This window comes from Haliotis cracherodii, unplaced genomic scaffold, assembly GCF_022045235.1.
Source record: "Haliotis cracherodii isolate W230 unplaced genomic scaffold, xgHalCrac1.p SCAF_20, whole genome shotgun sequence".
Classification (NCBI taxonomy): Eukaryota; Metazoa; Mollusca; class Gastropoda; order Lepetellida; family Haliotidae; genus Haliotis; species Haliotis cracherodii.
In genome coordinates, this window is record NW_027266276.1 from 377,071 (window position 1) to 393,931 (window position 16,861).

Genomic DNA, 16,861 nt, shown 5'->3' on the forward strand with positions numbered 1-16,861 from the left:
AGCGAATTCACGTTTATTCGACAAAGCACCTAGCTCTTACTGCCAACAGTGAGACTGGTGAGACAGATCTATAACTGTACACGCTTATTGGTTGGAATTACCGTTTAGCTTCCTGATTGGAGCATTACTTGCGTTTGGGACGGCATTTATTATTCTCAAAGAGACTGAAAATATCACTCAACGTACCGTGCGTTGGGAACACATATTAATGCAATGACATTTTTGTCAGAAAGAGGAAACGTCAGAAGAATTCATAAGTTAGAATATCTAGTGCAAAAGGTTAATAATGTGTTCTGAACTATTTTTTGTCACCACTTTACTGCTCATCGTGGACTATTCGGTTTGGAGTGAGTTTCGAGGTCAACTTTTCACAACAATGTCCGGTTGTTCTGAAGGTTCCATGCTTCCGGTGACTCCTGTCGCCTCTGATATTGTGGCATCTCAGGGTCAATGTTTGGCAAACTGTCTTGGAGATTCCAGCTGCATGTCTGTCAACATCTGTGATGATCCCCAGAGTGGACAGGTATGTAACAGACTACCTGAGACATCAAACAGGTCGTGTTCCGATCTGCAGGCGGCCGCTGGGTGTGTTTTTCTGGAGCCGGTGAGTAGCTTTCTGTGTTCTTCCCCCAACTCTTCTCTTCAGATTGGCTAGAGAAATGTCTTGACGTGATATGACGATTTGTAATTGACATTTAACTGATCCCTGCTGGAAAATGTTTATTCAGTAATAACTTCAGTAGTCAAGCATTATCAATGTGTGGCCTTTAAGTAGATGCATACAAATTAGCACATGAAAGGGTGAAATGAGAACACAGGTGCAGGTAAAGGTAGAATACATGTGAGGGTAAAGTAAGAATACAGGTGAAGGGAAATAAAGAATACAGGTGAAGGTAAATTAACAATACAGGTGAAAGTGAATTGAGAATACAGAGGAGGGTAAAGTGAGAATTCAGGGGAGGGTAAAGTGAGAACACAGATGTAAAAGTAAGAACATTGATGAAAGTGAAAACTGATAAAGACATAGGTGAAGATAAAGTGAGAACACAGATGAAGGTAAAGTAGAAAGATGGTTGAAGGTAAATTGAGATCACGGGAGATGATAGTGCAGATATGACGAAGATACCAGAGCTAAATGTAATTAGGTGAAGTGAAGGCGTGTTTCGCCCGTGCCTTCATAATTCATGTAAACACGACACATTTAGTACCCTTGTAATGTTACAATGTTATTTTACTGCAACGGTTACCTCCAAACTTTTTTCTTTTGTTATCTTATCAGATTTGAAGTTAAGACTTGCTGATAATAGGTAATTTATAATTAACATTTTCTTCTTTTTATCTTCATGAAAACAAGACTCATAACAAATATGTATTTTAGTGACCTGCTCATATATGATTTTCTTGGGGGTAAAAAGTATTAAAATTAAAATTAGACATTGCTAATGTTAAGAAATGAGGTTTATGGTTAAATGTTATAAGAGGACCTCTTGTCGGTCATGTCTTCATCACCCATAAATTTGAGTTTTTCTTTACTTACCATATTCTAAAAATGTACACATTAGAATAATTCAAGGTCTCTGAATAAAATGGCGACACATCTTTCCACTCCCAGACAGCCAATTAGATTATGTGAAAAAAATAAACCACTGTAAACCTTGTAATGGGAGAATAATAAATAAAAATACATTTCTTATTTTGTCATATGTCCAGTTTATCATCCCAAGAAATGCTAAATAAGTAGCATTAAAATTAAACTAGCTATGCATATTTGGGCTCTTTATCTGCGCTGAAAATATAACAATTGCATTATTAAAGAAGTGTTTTTTCAGTAAACATGGTAAATAATAAATCTTTGGTTAAAAAAATATTCTTGAGACAAACATAATTCTACATGTCTTAATACTCTGTATTGTCAGTTAATTCTGAAAATAATTAACTGTGATATTGAGTTTCTACCTAAAACTAATAATATGAAATTAATTCTGAGATTATTTCATCCTATCTAAAATACAAAATATATTTTAAGATGCATAAATGTACATCATTGTTGAAAAGAAATATTGATTTTGAAAAAATCCATAATAAGGTTGATTGGTGCCCACCATCTTTATCTTCATCATTTTGTATGCTCCCTATAAGAAATCAAAATAGTTAAGAAAAAATATAAATACATATATTACTTTCTTGAGTTTACATAGATTTAGGTATGACTTAATACATTCAAGTTTAAACGTGGTAATGTTTGTTTTTTCATAATGAGTTTCTTAATTGTCCTGAGATAGTATGTTTAAATAATTGAAGTCTTCATGTTTAAAAAACACCAAATAATTAAAGGCCAAAATGTATTAATGTTAATACATTAATTATATGCTGTAGCTGCAAAACATCTTGGTCGTGAGATGTACGGTCCGTCCGGCATTAAAATTGAATATTGCTTTAGATCAAAATTATTTGAGTGATTATTTTCTTAAAATATGAAATTTAAGTCTCGATTATTATATTATAACTATGAGATATGTTTTCGATCGATCGGTTCCAGATCAACACTTCGTTATAACGTGTCATTTCTTATGTGGTTGATAGTTATTTTTTTAAACAGTACCAAAAACAATATGGTTTGTTTCACGATTTCACGGTATTTTTACATGAATTAATTAATTGTTACATTAGCTTTGTTATAAGCCTTGAAAAAATAATGTACCAGAGTTGCTCACCTGGTCCCGATATATTGATACGGTATCTCGCCTCGGTTACCGTCTTCCCATTCTGCAACTGAATCTCGTAAATTGGGAAGCCGATATTCTCTGATATATCTCCACATATCACACCCCTTCTTCCCCCACAAATTTTCTCTCGGTCACCAACTTTCGAAGATGGAAACATCGTCACTATTGTAATGTTTTGACATCTGGGGATTTACTGTACTAGACGACCTCGGGTATCCCCGATCAGAAAAAAGTGCCTTCAATTATTTTTAGCCAGCCAATCAAAACGCGATGACACAACCCTCCACTCTCAGCCAGCCAATCAGATCGGGTGAAAAAAAAACCCACTGCGAATAAACCACTTCTGGCGATTGAAGATAAAGCCCTGTTATGGGAGAAATTGTAAAAATTGATTCAGTGGCACGGATGTTTACTCTTTGTAGTGTAGTGATGTCGGTGTATACAGGTAGCTTACTCTTTTAGTGTAGTGATGTCGGTGTATACAGGTAGTTTACTCTTTGTAGTGTAGTGATGTCGGTGTATACAGGTAGCTTACTCTTTGTAGTGTAGTGATGTCAGTGTATACAGGTAGGTTACTCTTTGTAGTGTAGTGGTGTCGGTGTATACAGGTAGTTTACTCTTTGTAGTGTAGTGATGTCGGTGTATACAGGTAGCTTACCCTTTGTAGTGTAGTGATGTCGGTGTATACAGGTAGTTTACTCTTTGTAGTGTAGTGATGTCGGTGTATACAGGTAGCTTACTCTTTGTAGTGTAGTGGTGTCGGTGTATACAGGTAGTTTACTCTTTGTAGTGTAGTGATGTCGGTGTATACAGGTAGCTTACCCTTTGTAGTGTAATGATGTCGGTGTATACAGGTAGTTTACTCTTTGTAGTGTAGTGATGTCGGTGTATACAGGTAGCATCAGAACATGTGTACATGAGAAGAAGTGTACATAACTGGACAATGACACACTGTATGTGTGTGGTGAGATTAATGTTCTAAACATTTTGTAGATTTGCTGGCTGTTTAGCTACATTTGGAATTGGTTCAATAAAGATTTTTATTATTTCCAAATTGTCAAATGGCAGTTAGGGTCTCCAGAAAGACATCCCCCTGGTCGGCATTGTACAATAGCTTCTCCAGTCATCAAATCGTTAAAGCCGATATACATCAAATCTTTTATTTCTTTATTTGTTCCTGCTTTGTGTTGTTGATACATTCAGACATATTCCAAATGTATCACTGTAACAAGCGCCCAGGCTATCGGGGTATGATGACAGGTAAGCAGTCAGCGAGCCTGACCACCCGATTCAATATCTGATATTCTAAAATCTCGCAGGTCACATATGTTTGTCATTCCGGATTTCTTGTAGCATCTTTGACATCAATTATTGATTTTGTTTCAGGTGAATGTGTGTCAACACGGGGGAACTTTCAATGATGCCCTGTCTAAGTGTGACTGTTATGATGACTTTACGGGACCCTACTGTGAGAGACGATACAGAGGTCAGTTGCATTAACACAATCCTCAACAAACCTCAACACTGATGTCCTGTGTCAGAATACACTACTGCCTAGAAGTTAATTCCCCTTACACGCATGGGCAACGCGTTACGCAACCAGTGTGCATCGGGTTGGCCACGCATGTGATACCCGTGTGCAACGCGTTGCACACGGGTGTGCACCCCGTCCGCCACTCGTGTGCAACGCGTGGCACACTCATTAGAAGGGGAACAAACTTTTTGACCAAAGGAGGACCCGTGTTAAGCTGAACCTGGAGGTGGTAACAAGGAGAGAAAATTTTGTTATCCTGACGAAAAATGATAATACACATGTATTTACTAATGTCTCCTTTCTTTATGTGATTTTGTGGGAATAACATGAATACTGTTGTGATTAAATAGATCTGTCTTGTTTTATACGACCATTGTTTCTAAATCCGATGGTGTTAAGAGAATACATGGTCCTGGAACATGTTATTGCAATTGAAATGCTTTTATTGTGATTTGACATTAACCGTCTGTAATACGACTTTCAGTGATAATATGTATGAGGTTTGGCGGCGCATTGTTTTTATTGGACCCTAATTACTTTATGATGACTTGGACTCCTTATCTCAGCTCCATAGCCGTGAGGCTGGAAAAGAGCAGCATGTAATTAATGAGGGTGGGTTATATCATTGAGGATACACTTGAGGGAGAGAATACTAATTACCGTACTACAGGAAGAGACCTGTAGACGTAAGCGCGGGGTTGTGTTTTAGCTGGCCGTTCGATAATGTCCGCCAGGAGAAGTGAGCTTTGACTGCGTCATCTAAAATAAATAATAAAATACAGCACGGGTCTGTTGAATAAACTCCCAGCGCTACGGTCAATGTATCTTCTACTTGATCCTTGATACATCATTTTGGCATTCAAAATATATAGTATTTCAACGTACAAAGGAGCACTGATCTAAAGCAATTCCGCGGGAGTAATTGTTACCTGTGCATTACTGTATTTCCCAGTGAGTACCCGGATGATATAGCAGAAATCTAGACTTGTTCGCGACCTGTGCTCGCCATTCGTAAGCGCATTTTTATTGATAGTAGAAGGACGTATGGTCACATTGATCAACAAAAATGAAATACAGTTTTGGAAATGAAGGTATATTTGTGGGGAGCATCGGTAATGGTGATGCAGTTTTGATAAGTCACTTGCTTGGTAATTTTGCGATCTTCGTGTACACTATTTTGACTTGCAACACAAAGTAAATATTTCATCTGAACATTGCTTATTTTACCGTGTGTATATGTTTACATTCAAAATGTAAACAGATTTCACTAAGGAAATTTATTAAACGCCTAAATATTCAGTTTATTTTACAAATTAACTGAAAAACATGTCCAACTTTATTAATATGATAACGAATTCCAAATATTTGTTTATGTTTAATATCATCACCAAGTACAGTTCTGTATTGTTTGGCTTCTTTTCTTCGCATAATTAATATATTGTGATGTGTTTAAGCTCTTTTGATCGTCTTTAGCATTTTTAGTCAGTCGGTTAAATAAACGAATTGATTATTCAGTCAATTTGTAAAATGACTGAAATATTTAGATATTTAATAAATTGCCTGAGTGAATCATATTTTGTACATTGACTGTAACATATACACGCTTACAAAAGAAAATACTTGTGAAAACAACGTCTATCGCGCATCGAAAAACTAGTAATTGTACCATCCACGCAATCCGAAATCCGCAAATGCTTTCACTCAGGGATACTTTTTTATTATGAAACTGTTACAATCAGGGGTATTTCCAAATAACGACATCCGATGAGCTTTCGCCGTTATTTGTCTGTTTGTTTAGGCTGAAGAAATTAATTACCATGCGCCCTTTGTTGAAATCTTCATAGATCACGGGTAACCAATCAGTTTTCAAAAATGCGTAAGTTTATTTAGCTGTCCTTGCAGACTGGTAGCCGAATCTCTTGTCACGCTCGGTTGCGTTAACGAGCAAACTGACTCACGGCAGCTAGTAAGCCCAAGCGGAAATCCCAAGGTCGTATTACCTGAAGAATCAACCTTCATTTGAGAAATATCTACTGCTCTCAAAATCAATATTTCTCCCAATACTAAAAGTCAGAACTTTCTAACCAAGGATTACCAGTTGAAATTGGTCGATGGCTGAACATTCCCAGGGAAGACAGCCAGTGTCCACTCTGTGATTCTATCGCTGTGGGAGATGAATTGCATTATTAATTCCGATGTGAAGCTTTTCACCAACGGCGATATGAACTCATAGACAAGCAATATCTTAAGTTTCCAAACATTTAAGAAAATTATGATCACTAACAGTGTAAGAAATCTAAAAGGCCTATCTAAATTCCTTAACAATGTGTACAATACAATTGGTAAATTGGATTAGTATCCACGTATCCTATTTTTATTATTTTTGTTAAATTGTACATAATAAAAATTGTAGATAATTGTATGTCATGTTATTCTAAGAATAAATGAGTTTGAGTTTGAGTCCGACACCCGAGAAGAAGCCAGAGATTAATGCCCCTTTTTGAATAGTTTACAATCATGTGTTTTAGGGTTAGCTGTGTTGGCTTAAACGTATTTTTATTTCAAAAGAAATCTGGATCGGTAAACAAGCAAACTTGCTTATGTAAATACTTCTCCAGGTAACAACTTAACAACAGCTGGATATATATAAGAAAGTGATGAACATAAACATACAAAATGCACAAATGAAATACACGAAGCCAATACACTGAAGCAAGTGGTGTCTGTGAAATAAGATAATGCAGTTTTCCTTTACTACGTGCATAAAATTAAGCTACTCAAACCTTTTGCTTTTGACAATGATGTCGTGAACTGATTTAAGAAGATTCATGTTTGTAGAACTGCTTAACTACTGCCATGTAATATCATTTTTAGACCATACCCATGTGTGTAGAAATACACAGTGTTTCTGATATTATCGTATTTTTTGACAGTTATAGAAAAAAAGAATTACATCTTCAAGGTGATATCCACAAGTGCAGTCTGGTATGTCTGATACATGTCGTCTAAACTTATCAGCGTTTAAGTCACTGCAGCCGAGCCTAAGGCGACAGTGGACAATTTGGCATGATCTATGAAAATATTTGAAGTCAAAATTATTAATAATTGCATCAGAACGAATAATTAAGGATTTGATTTCTTTTAATGAGCGAGCATTAGTTACTTCATCGGAAAGAGGGTTCCGCAGGTTCATCATATCTAGAAGAAATGATTAAGCATAGGTCTGTGTTCTACATTTGATTGTTTGTATGTTGAATCTATTTCTAAGGTTATATTTGCTGTTATCAGAGAATTGAATATACACTTTTCAAATATTTTGGCTAAGCAACTTGTGAGTGCTACAGGTCTGTAATTTGAGCATTCATGTTCATCGCTGATTCTGACACCGCATCAGCCCGGCAGTGGACACAGTTATTTGCGCACCGATTATATAACTCCTACAGACAGGGTGGGGTGGTTGTTCAAAGCGAAACGGACGACCCCGTCTGTTATCTAATAAATGCTGTGCGACGCCTTTGATCTTGCCTCCAACCATACACCTTATAGTAGTAAACGACGATCAGGATGGCCTGGAAATAAACACAATTCTGTCTGCCCAGTGTATCCACAATTAACTAGAATGCATCATATCCACAAATATATATAGAAAATAGATATTTGCCCACAGCAAATATTCATTTGCTTAATTGCATCGGTGTGGTTTATCAGAACATGTACAATGCTTTCTTACGCTTGGTGAGGCATTGAAATTGAACATTAGGATAACGTCAACAGGGATAAAAGAGGTCATACCAAAGAACGTTATTGACTAGTGGAACAGTCAGGCATTCCGATCAACTACTACAAGGCCCGGCCGGATCTCAAGGTTGACCAGATCAACACCCCAAAGGAACATCTCTACGCCAAACAAGGAGTCCCTTTCGTCATGGTGCACAAGAAGGGGGGACAGGACATCGAGTACGACATCACAAACTACACAGACTTGTACCACTTCTTCAGGAATAGTGGCGTACCGACCTCAAACCACTTCGTCGCCAATACCGCCGCCCTCCTTGCCAAGAGTCTCTACCAGAATCCCGACCCCCAGGATGAGAAGCTGACCAAGAGACTACTACAAGGATACCGCCGCTAGGGCTCAAACTTTTCCATATTATTGAATATTCTTTTATCACCCACTACGTATGTTACGTACTTGGGGAGGCTAGACTATTTACAGCTTACAGCAATATAGTGCAAATATTATGTTCAATAAAAGAAAACGTTGATAGATCTATAACACACTTTTTGTACTATTAAACAAACTGTGGACTTTTAAGACATTTTCGCTTATTGTAATAACATCTAGCTAACAAATCATGTCTGTCTCTGAAATCCACAAGCATAGTTACTGTCAAACCTAAAAAACCATATTCATGGAGGTCAGTTTTGACTTGCCAAGCACCTTAAGGTGAGTTTATTTTTCAACTGTCAAAAGCGATTGTCCCTTCAATACTAGTATATGGCTGGAAGCTGTCTTTCGGACTGTTATGAGTTATGATGTATTTTATGATATTACTGGGGAATGTTCAAATTAGTTACTGTCATTTAATCCAACGTTCTAACTGTCAACTGTCTCAACAGGACCATAGGTTTGGTTATATATCTCCTCCCTGTCTCTATGTCTTAAGTTGTTAATCGGTAACTGCGGTCCAAATGTATCAACTTATTCATCTATTGTTGCAAACTTGACTGATTTAAACATATCTAATTGATCATGAACTACTCAGTCAGTCAAGCACCTAATAATATTAATATTAATATTCATCATCACTTGCCAAGTTTATGAAAATGTCCCCATTTGGGAGATGTCACATATAAACAAGGATTCGAACTAAGTTTGATCGTCTTTGACACTGAGGTTTATCCCCACTTTGCCAGCAAACTGCAGAAGATTAGGTACTCGCAACCTCTAATAATAAACTGTTACGTTTGGTATCCCCAGCAATACTCACTATGGTCATTGGGCAAATGTAAAAATCACAAACCCTAACGAGACTCTGTCTACATGGTCACACCAGTCAGACAGCATGGCTGTTCATATTCATTTACAACATCCTCTTATAATTAGTATAAAAGTGTCCCACACAAAACCTTTTTTTATTTATTCTTTCAACATACAAAACAGAAAGTGGGGTGTGGGGAAATGGGACATATTCCTACGTGAAATTATGAGACATTAGTAGTGGTGACGGCTATATCATAATTGTACTGTCTAAAGCATAATTGTGGCGAACGAAAAACGTTATATTTGCAATCAAGTGGAATGACTCGCGTGGGCTAATGAATATGTTCGCAATCCACAAACAATCATTTTATTAATGGCGAACATTTACCAACCCGCGACAATCGTGTCAACACGGGGGTTCCCCTAGCAATAAACTCACATCTAAATTCACTACTGTTCTACTGTCGGCTAGCCACAATGGCTAGACTGGACCCTAGTGGAATGGTTCATGCCATAAAAGTCTAGCAACCGAACACTAATTAAGACGGGCTGACCTTGTATTTACGGTCTGGTGAACACAGCTCAATGGCCGCTCATTAACTCAAATTTCACATCTCACTGTTTTGTTTTATCTCACTATTCATTTGATAAATTTGTCAACTTCAACAGGGACCCGGTCCCGTGTTACACGCGTCGCACACGCGTGTGCAACGGATTGCACACGCGCTGCACACCCGTGTCCAACGGGTGCTCACCCCGTGTGCAACCCCTTGACCAACCGTGTCACATGCGTGTTACACGCGTTCTCAACGCGTGTTAGGGGAATGAACTTTTAGGCAGTAGTGTAGTTCTCTACAAACAATTGTGTGGGGGCCCACAATCCAACATACGTTTTCTTCAAAATAATGGTCCTAGTTTAAGTTACCGAACAGGCCAATCAGTGGTCGACAGCGCTAACATTGTGCTTGGAGGTACAATGACACTCCTATCTATACACATATAGGTGTTTTATGCACAAGCAAAGGACTCAGATTTCCTGATACAAACGATTATCCAAAATACATATCCCAGAAGAGACAGCGCTTGTTCAATTTGTTTATTCATGGTTATTCTGTGTTCATCTGTTTAGTTCAACAAGCTAAAAAAAATGTTTTTCAGACTGTTCTGAGGCCTACAAATATGGAATGCGAGGGAAATCGTCCAACTATCGAATCATCAGCATCCAGCCACTTAACGCTCCCACAGAGTACGAGGTGGAATGTCTTCTTGCGTCTGCAGGCTGGACGGTGGTGGAAGAACGGAGATCAAGCTGCCAGAACGACTATAACAAGACATGGGATGAATACAAGACTGGATGGACCACACCATGCAACAGGTGGCTCGGACTTGATGCTCTACACTACATCTCAAACCAAGGCATCGCCACCTTCGATATATATGTGCGCGGAAGTGGTGCATTATCAGGACAGTACTACTACTATAATTTCAAGATTGACAATGAAGCCAATGGATACACGCTCACCTACACGGGTAGCTTTGAGCATTTCTCTAAAGCTTCAGGGAATGGTTTTGAGTACGGAGTAGCAACCAAGCACATCAACGGTCAAAGGTTCGCCACGTGGGACCGCCCCGACCCCTCTGGGTGCGCTATAAGTGATGAGGCAGGGTGGTGGTACGGGACTGACTGCCCTGATACAAATCTCCACAAGAGGTTGGATGCCAGTGTGTCTGCAGCGATCATGGCGCAATGGCCAGACAACAATGGCGTTCTGGAAAAGGTAGCTTTTGTTAAAACAGAGATAAAGGTAATTTGGTAATTCACTCTGAGTGTCTACTGACCTGCATCTGCGTGATGGCTCTTTTCAAGTATTAATCACGTATCCGATCCTTCATAAACATGTACCTAGATCAACAACCATTGCTTGGTACATGGACCCTATCCATGACCCACACATATTGTTAATACATATATGACTATATGTGAACTTCATAACCTACCAGGTTGACCACTGGTTGCTGCTTATTTTAATATGGGAATGTAGATGATCATTTCCCCACGTTTTGTAAGGCCGTGAAACGATTGTTAAATCACGTACTTTTCTTGGAAAGTGTAGCCAATCTGTTTTGGTATCAAAATTTATTTTGTATCAGGACGTCTAGTTTCTTGCTTTTTTTCAGGAACAAACATTTGTTTTCAGACAAATACCACCCCCTTATATTTGGAGTTTTTATTGAGGATGTTCGGGATTATTTTGGTAGGATTGTTATAAGGTAAAAGGCATACCAAAATCCTTAGAAATTATGACAAAGTCAACCTTTAAATTGATGGTTATAGCTTAGTGACGCACAATGTGACACGTTTGGTATCTCAGACAGCGCAGATACCAACGGTGGCTCCGACAGCCGCTTTGTGTCTATTGCAAGACTCGGGTTGGCTGCAATGGTCGTCCCGCTGCCATGTTGCTTTGGAACCATCCATAGAGTGTGCTCGGTCCGTTTTAGGTCGTTACCTAGATTACCGCTGTACATCCCTGAGGTATTTTGTCCGGCGTCTGGTGCCCCTTACGTGAATGTAAGTACGCCTTTCCCTTATGGCGAACGACACAGCGTATCTTCCTCTGCTGGAGGAATGTCTTAGAAGGCATAAATTTCACGACAGTTGGTTGGTTGGTTTATTGTTTAACGCCGCACTCAGCAATATTCCAGCTATATGACGGCGGTCTGTAAATAATCGAGTCACGAGGGTCGTCTAGTGCCCCGTTACTGCGTCTACCAGAACAGAGACGTTCCTCTCCTTCGCCAATCGCCGAAAAGACTCACCAAAGAATTGGTCTTTGTCGTTAGATTCCGACATGTCTCAGTTGGACATAGTGTGGTCGGAGGTCGAGTAAGGTTAGTTGAACGTTACTTTTAACTGTATCTCAACTGCACGTCTGTTTCTGTCCGTCTCACCTGGATCCAATCTTTCTTCGCTACTTTTATAATCATACCACGAGAGTGTTCTTTATGACCGTAGGGCGACGATATTTTATAAAGATTGCATTATTATCGACTAGGGTGTCTCGGATAATGTTGTTAGCGGCTATGAGTAATGACATTATATTGCCTCCCATTATCGTGCTAGTGCAAGGATATATTTACAGGCGTACATTTCTTTTAATGGTTAATAGTAATTGCTGAATGTAAAAGTTATTCTTGGTCTATAATCGTCTATTATCCGTGTTTCAATGTGTGCTCTCAGTCCGTCACATACTTATATATGTTGTTCGTTCTGGTGTTATTAACTACAAAGCATTTACTGAATGTTGTAAGTTCGAATTTTTGAATACCTTATATGACTCCTGCAGAAGTAGTCCATGGGTTTTTGCGATTTATCCGTGCTTGTCAATGTACTTAGAGTATTATATTGGTCTACGCTAGTGAACCTGTCATGAGTTGTTCACAAATTCGACTCCTGCCGTCGTGATACTTATATGCATGTAGGCATGTCCCGGAAGGCTGTTACTGTTCCAATAGTCTTATTTTCACAACAAGCAGTCTGAGCTGAAGGTGTCGCATTTTTATATGTATTAATATATCTACATTTGGTACTGTACTACTAACATGTTGATCGTGAATTACCAGGTTTTTTAAGTGTTGTGGATGATGGCCGTACCCTATTCTATAGGGCAGAGAGTCCAGCACTTACTCCGCTGTCGTCTGGTCCACACCAAATCAATAATCTGGCTTCTGGCCACACGCTTTCTGTCGAGGGTAAACGCTGTTCTATCGCTGAACACAGACCGCAAACCACAGGGGTTATCATTATCTGTCAGCACTACAGACCTCTACATCCACGGGTGCTCACAACCCCCGCATACAAGGTGTGACTCTATGGGCATATAACATCTATACATCTTCAGACAGCGACCAGTCAACACCCACGCAGTGTCAAGAAAAGTCTATCTCTCGCTTCGACATCCAAGCCGAGGACCGAGGGCCTGTGTGAAAAGGCCGTGTTCTCAGAACATTAACTTTTCTGTTAGGGCCTCAAAAACGTTGGACAGCCTTTGGTCAAATGACTTTTTCGAAACAAGAAAGGAGCCAGTGAATTCGATGGGGACTAGCGACACATGAACTTTTGTGAATGGTGGTGCCATATTTTGGCAATGTGCAGTGACATTTATGAATCACTATTAATTAATTATATATTGTACTTGAATAATATATCGTGATGTTTATGCTTTGTGGTTATACAAAGTAACATAGGATCGTTTCTCTTGTTCTTTAGTGTGTAATACATTTTGACTATTAACATATTCGCTGTTTTCTGGGTGCCCGAAGTGATGCAGGTCTCAGACGTTTACCACTTCGGTGAAACCCACGAGCACGGGTATGGTGCTGACACAATTTGACATATGGAATGATAGATCCTGTTTTACTTCTATTGTGTTTATTGTGTTTGTGCTTTAACATATCAGACCTGACCTAGTGTTTTGTTATAAGGTTAAAATGCATCCCCAAAAACTGAGAAGAATATAACAAAGTCAACCTGATGGTTATAGCTTTAAACACGATGGAAACAGAAAGCCGAAGTGTTGGCGCAAACAAGCAGGAAATCAATAGGGCGGAGACAGTGACTCGATATTTCGGGATAGCTTCGGTGGTGTTGTCGCCAATTAATCGACAGACATCTTTTATCGGTTAGTAGGTTCCGGTAGTTTGCTGATCACGACACATACATAAGTTCATGGTCTGTTATTGTTCTTAACCAATAAAAATGATATCTGAGGAAGACAGGCCAGGCCCGAACACTTTAAAATGATGCCGTCAACATTAGGAGAGGAGAGCGCGGTTTGCAGCCGATCGAGTCGAACCCCGATCGACCTAAATTCTCCCCATTTATTAACGAGCCAGGCCGGCCTGACCCTGTGCACGTGGTGTATTGATAGATGGACTGAGAGTAAGTAAAACTAGTGTGAGTATAAAGTTGTTGTTGCGTTTCTTTATTATGTGAGTATAAATGCTGACTATTAGGAGTAAGCGTCGTTAGACCAATCACTCCTTGACTGAGATGAGCCGATGTGGACAAGGCGAGCTGCAAAGTCATGGCTCAACTGACCATGACGACAAAGAAAGAGAAGGCGGTAATAAGTGTTGCACTTGTGCTCAATCCCTTTGTCTTTTGGGGAATAAAATATGTTTAATGATAAAGAACGACAACGCGTTTAGGTAACTGTAGTAGGGTCCCACTTGACGCCCGAAAGCAGTTACGATAGAACAAACACCTGCACGAATTTATATCCATATTTTAAAACACGTACACACAGGTGAATTCCCTCCTTATTTCTTAATTATTTCTTTTCTGATGACCAAACCAACCATTATTTTACAGCCAAAAATAAAATCCATAAAATCTACTCCAACTGGGTACTAAACTGAACAAGTCAGTGATACTTGTACCGGTGAATGATTTCCCTTTACGACTCCGCGCTGAGTATGAATTTGGTGCCGTAGTCAACAAGTGGTTGATTGGTTGGTTTGTTGTTTAACGCCGCATTCAGCAATATTCCAGTTACATGACGGCGGTCTGTAAAAAATCAAGTCTGGACCAGACAATCCAGTGATTAATATGAGCAGCGATCCACGCAATTGGGATCGATGGCATGCATCAACCATTCAGTGAGCCTGACCACCCGATCCCGTTAATCGCCTTTTACGACAAGCATAGTCGCTGCGTATATATGTGGTAGATATGTACAGTCACATACGAAATAAAGTAAAGTTAAAAGACTTTTCTGTTGTAGTGTATGTGATTCTGTCTAATTTACTACAATGCAAGAATACAAATACGTGTATGCAAACGAAACGAGATAGCATTCTGTATCTATAACAAATTTATCTTCAACAAAATATTGACAAATACCAGGTATAAAGCCAAAATAGCGGTGGAAGATAGATGAATGGACCCCTGAATATCAACAAAAAGTTTTATTATGGATGGAATTATGGGCAACATGCTCTCTCGCTTTCTTGCCTCTTTCTATCACTTTCTTGCTGTATCGTTTTCTCGCTCTATCGTTTTTTCGCTCTATCTTTCTAGCGCTATTGCTTTCTCACTTTCTCTCTTCCACGTAGCATTCTATCGCTTTCTTGCACCACTGATTTCTTGCTTTATTTCTTTCAATACCATATCATCGCTTTCTTGGTCAATTGCTTTCTCACTTTTTTACTTCCTCATACCATTCTATTGCTTTCTCGCTCTATCACTTCTTTGCTTTCTCGTTTAATTCTATCGCTTTCTTGCTCTATTGTTTTCTCACTTACTCATAGAATTCCATTGCTTTTTCGCTATATCGTTTTTTTCACTCTATCTTTCTACCGCTATTGCTTTCTCACTTTCTCATTTCCATGTAGCATTCTATCGCTTTCTCGCTCTTTCGGTTTCTCGCACTACTGTTTTCTTGCTATATTTTTTTCTCACACCATTTCATCGCTCTCTTGCTTTCTCACTTTCTTATAGCATTCTATTGCTTTCTCACTCTATCGCTTTAACACTTTCTTGCCTTGTTCTATCGTAATCTCATGGTATAGCTTTCTCGCTCTATTGCTTTCTCACTTTCTTACTTCTTCATACAATTCTATTGCTTTCGCTCTATCACCTCATTGCTTTCTCGTATCATTCTATCACTTTCTTACTTTATTGCTTTCTCACTTCCTCATATAATTCTATTGCTTTCTCGCCTTCTCACTTCCTTATATAATTCTATTGCTTTCTTGCTTTTTCGGTTGCTCGCTCTATCGCTTTCTCACTTTCGTGCCTCATTCTATTGCTTTCTCGTTCAATTGCTTACTCGCTTTCTCGTATTGTTCTATCACTTTCTTGCTCTATTGGGTTCTCACTTTCTCACTTTCTTGCCTTGGTCTATCGCTTTCTCACTCTGTTGCTTTCTCACTTCCTCGTACCATTCTATTGCTTTCTTGCTCTGTCGCTTTCTCGCTTTATCACTTTCTCGCTCTATCCCTTTTTATTGTATCGCTTTCTCGTCTTACTTTATCACTTTCTTGTCTTGTATCACCACTTTCTTCGTTTATGTTGCTTTCTCATTTCGGGGTATCGTTTTCAAGTCTCGAGCTATCACTTTCTTGTTTCGTGTTATCAGTTTCTGGTCTCTTGTTGTCGCTTTATCGCTTTCTCGTCTCACTTTATCACTTTCTTGTCTTGTATCACCACTTTCTTCGTTTATGTTGTTGCTTTCTCATTTCGGGGTTTCGTTTTCAAGTCATGAGCTATCACTTTCTTGTTTCGTGTTATCGGTTACTGGTCTCTTGTTGTCGCTTTATCGCTTTCTCTCGTCCGTAATTAAAGGTGAGAATGCAATGACCCCTCTCGGCCAACATAGCCAAACGATTTCTTAATATATTTGTCCAGGTTAAGTCGAGGTAGAGAGTGCCTCGTCTCGTAATCGTCATGAATGACGACAAAAGCTGAAGCTAAAGTGAGACTGGTTACACAAATACGAGTGAGCAGACAAAGTGGAGTGTGACAATTGATCCAAACTTAGCCTCATTAGAGATCATATAGTGTTACACACAGACACACTTTCCCACAATATACATACACTTGACAATATAGGT

The 16,861-nt window shown here is 39.0% G+C and overlaps 1 protein-coding gene across 1 annotated transcript; it reads left to right on the forward strand.

Moving 5' to 3' along the window:
* Window positions 1–286: 286 nt before the first annotated feature.
* LOC139470412 (fibrinogen-like protein 1) lies at window positions 287–11,061 on the forward strand. Its single transcript, XM_071252822.1, has 3 exons — window positions 287–604; window positions 4,113–4,212; window positions 10,403–11,061. The coding sequence occupies exons 1-3, from the start codon at window positions 287–289 to the stop codon at window positions 11,059–11,061; spliced, it is 1,077 nt and encodes a 358-aa protein (XP_071108923.1).
* Window positions 11,062–16,861: the final 5,800 nt, after the last annotated feature.

Coding starts and splice junctions, on each gene's coding strand:
- LOC139470412 (XM_071252822.1), top strand. CDS start 287: ATGTGTTCTGAACTATTTTTTGTCACCACTTTACTGCTCATCGTGGAC. Junction 605..4,112: donor GGTGTGTTTTTCTGGAGCCG/GTGAGTAGCTTT, acceptor ATTTTGTTTCAG/GTGAATGTGTGTCAACACGG. Junction 4,213..10,402: donor CTGTGAGAGACGATACAGAG/GTCAGTTGCATT, acceptor AATGTTTTTCAG/ACTGTTCTGAGGCCTACAAA.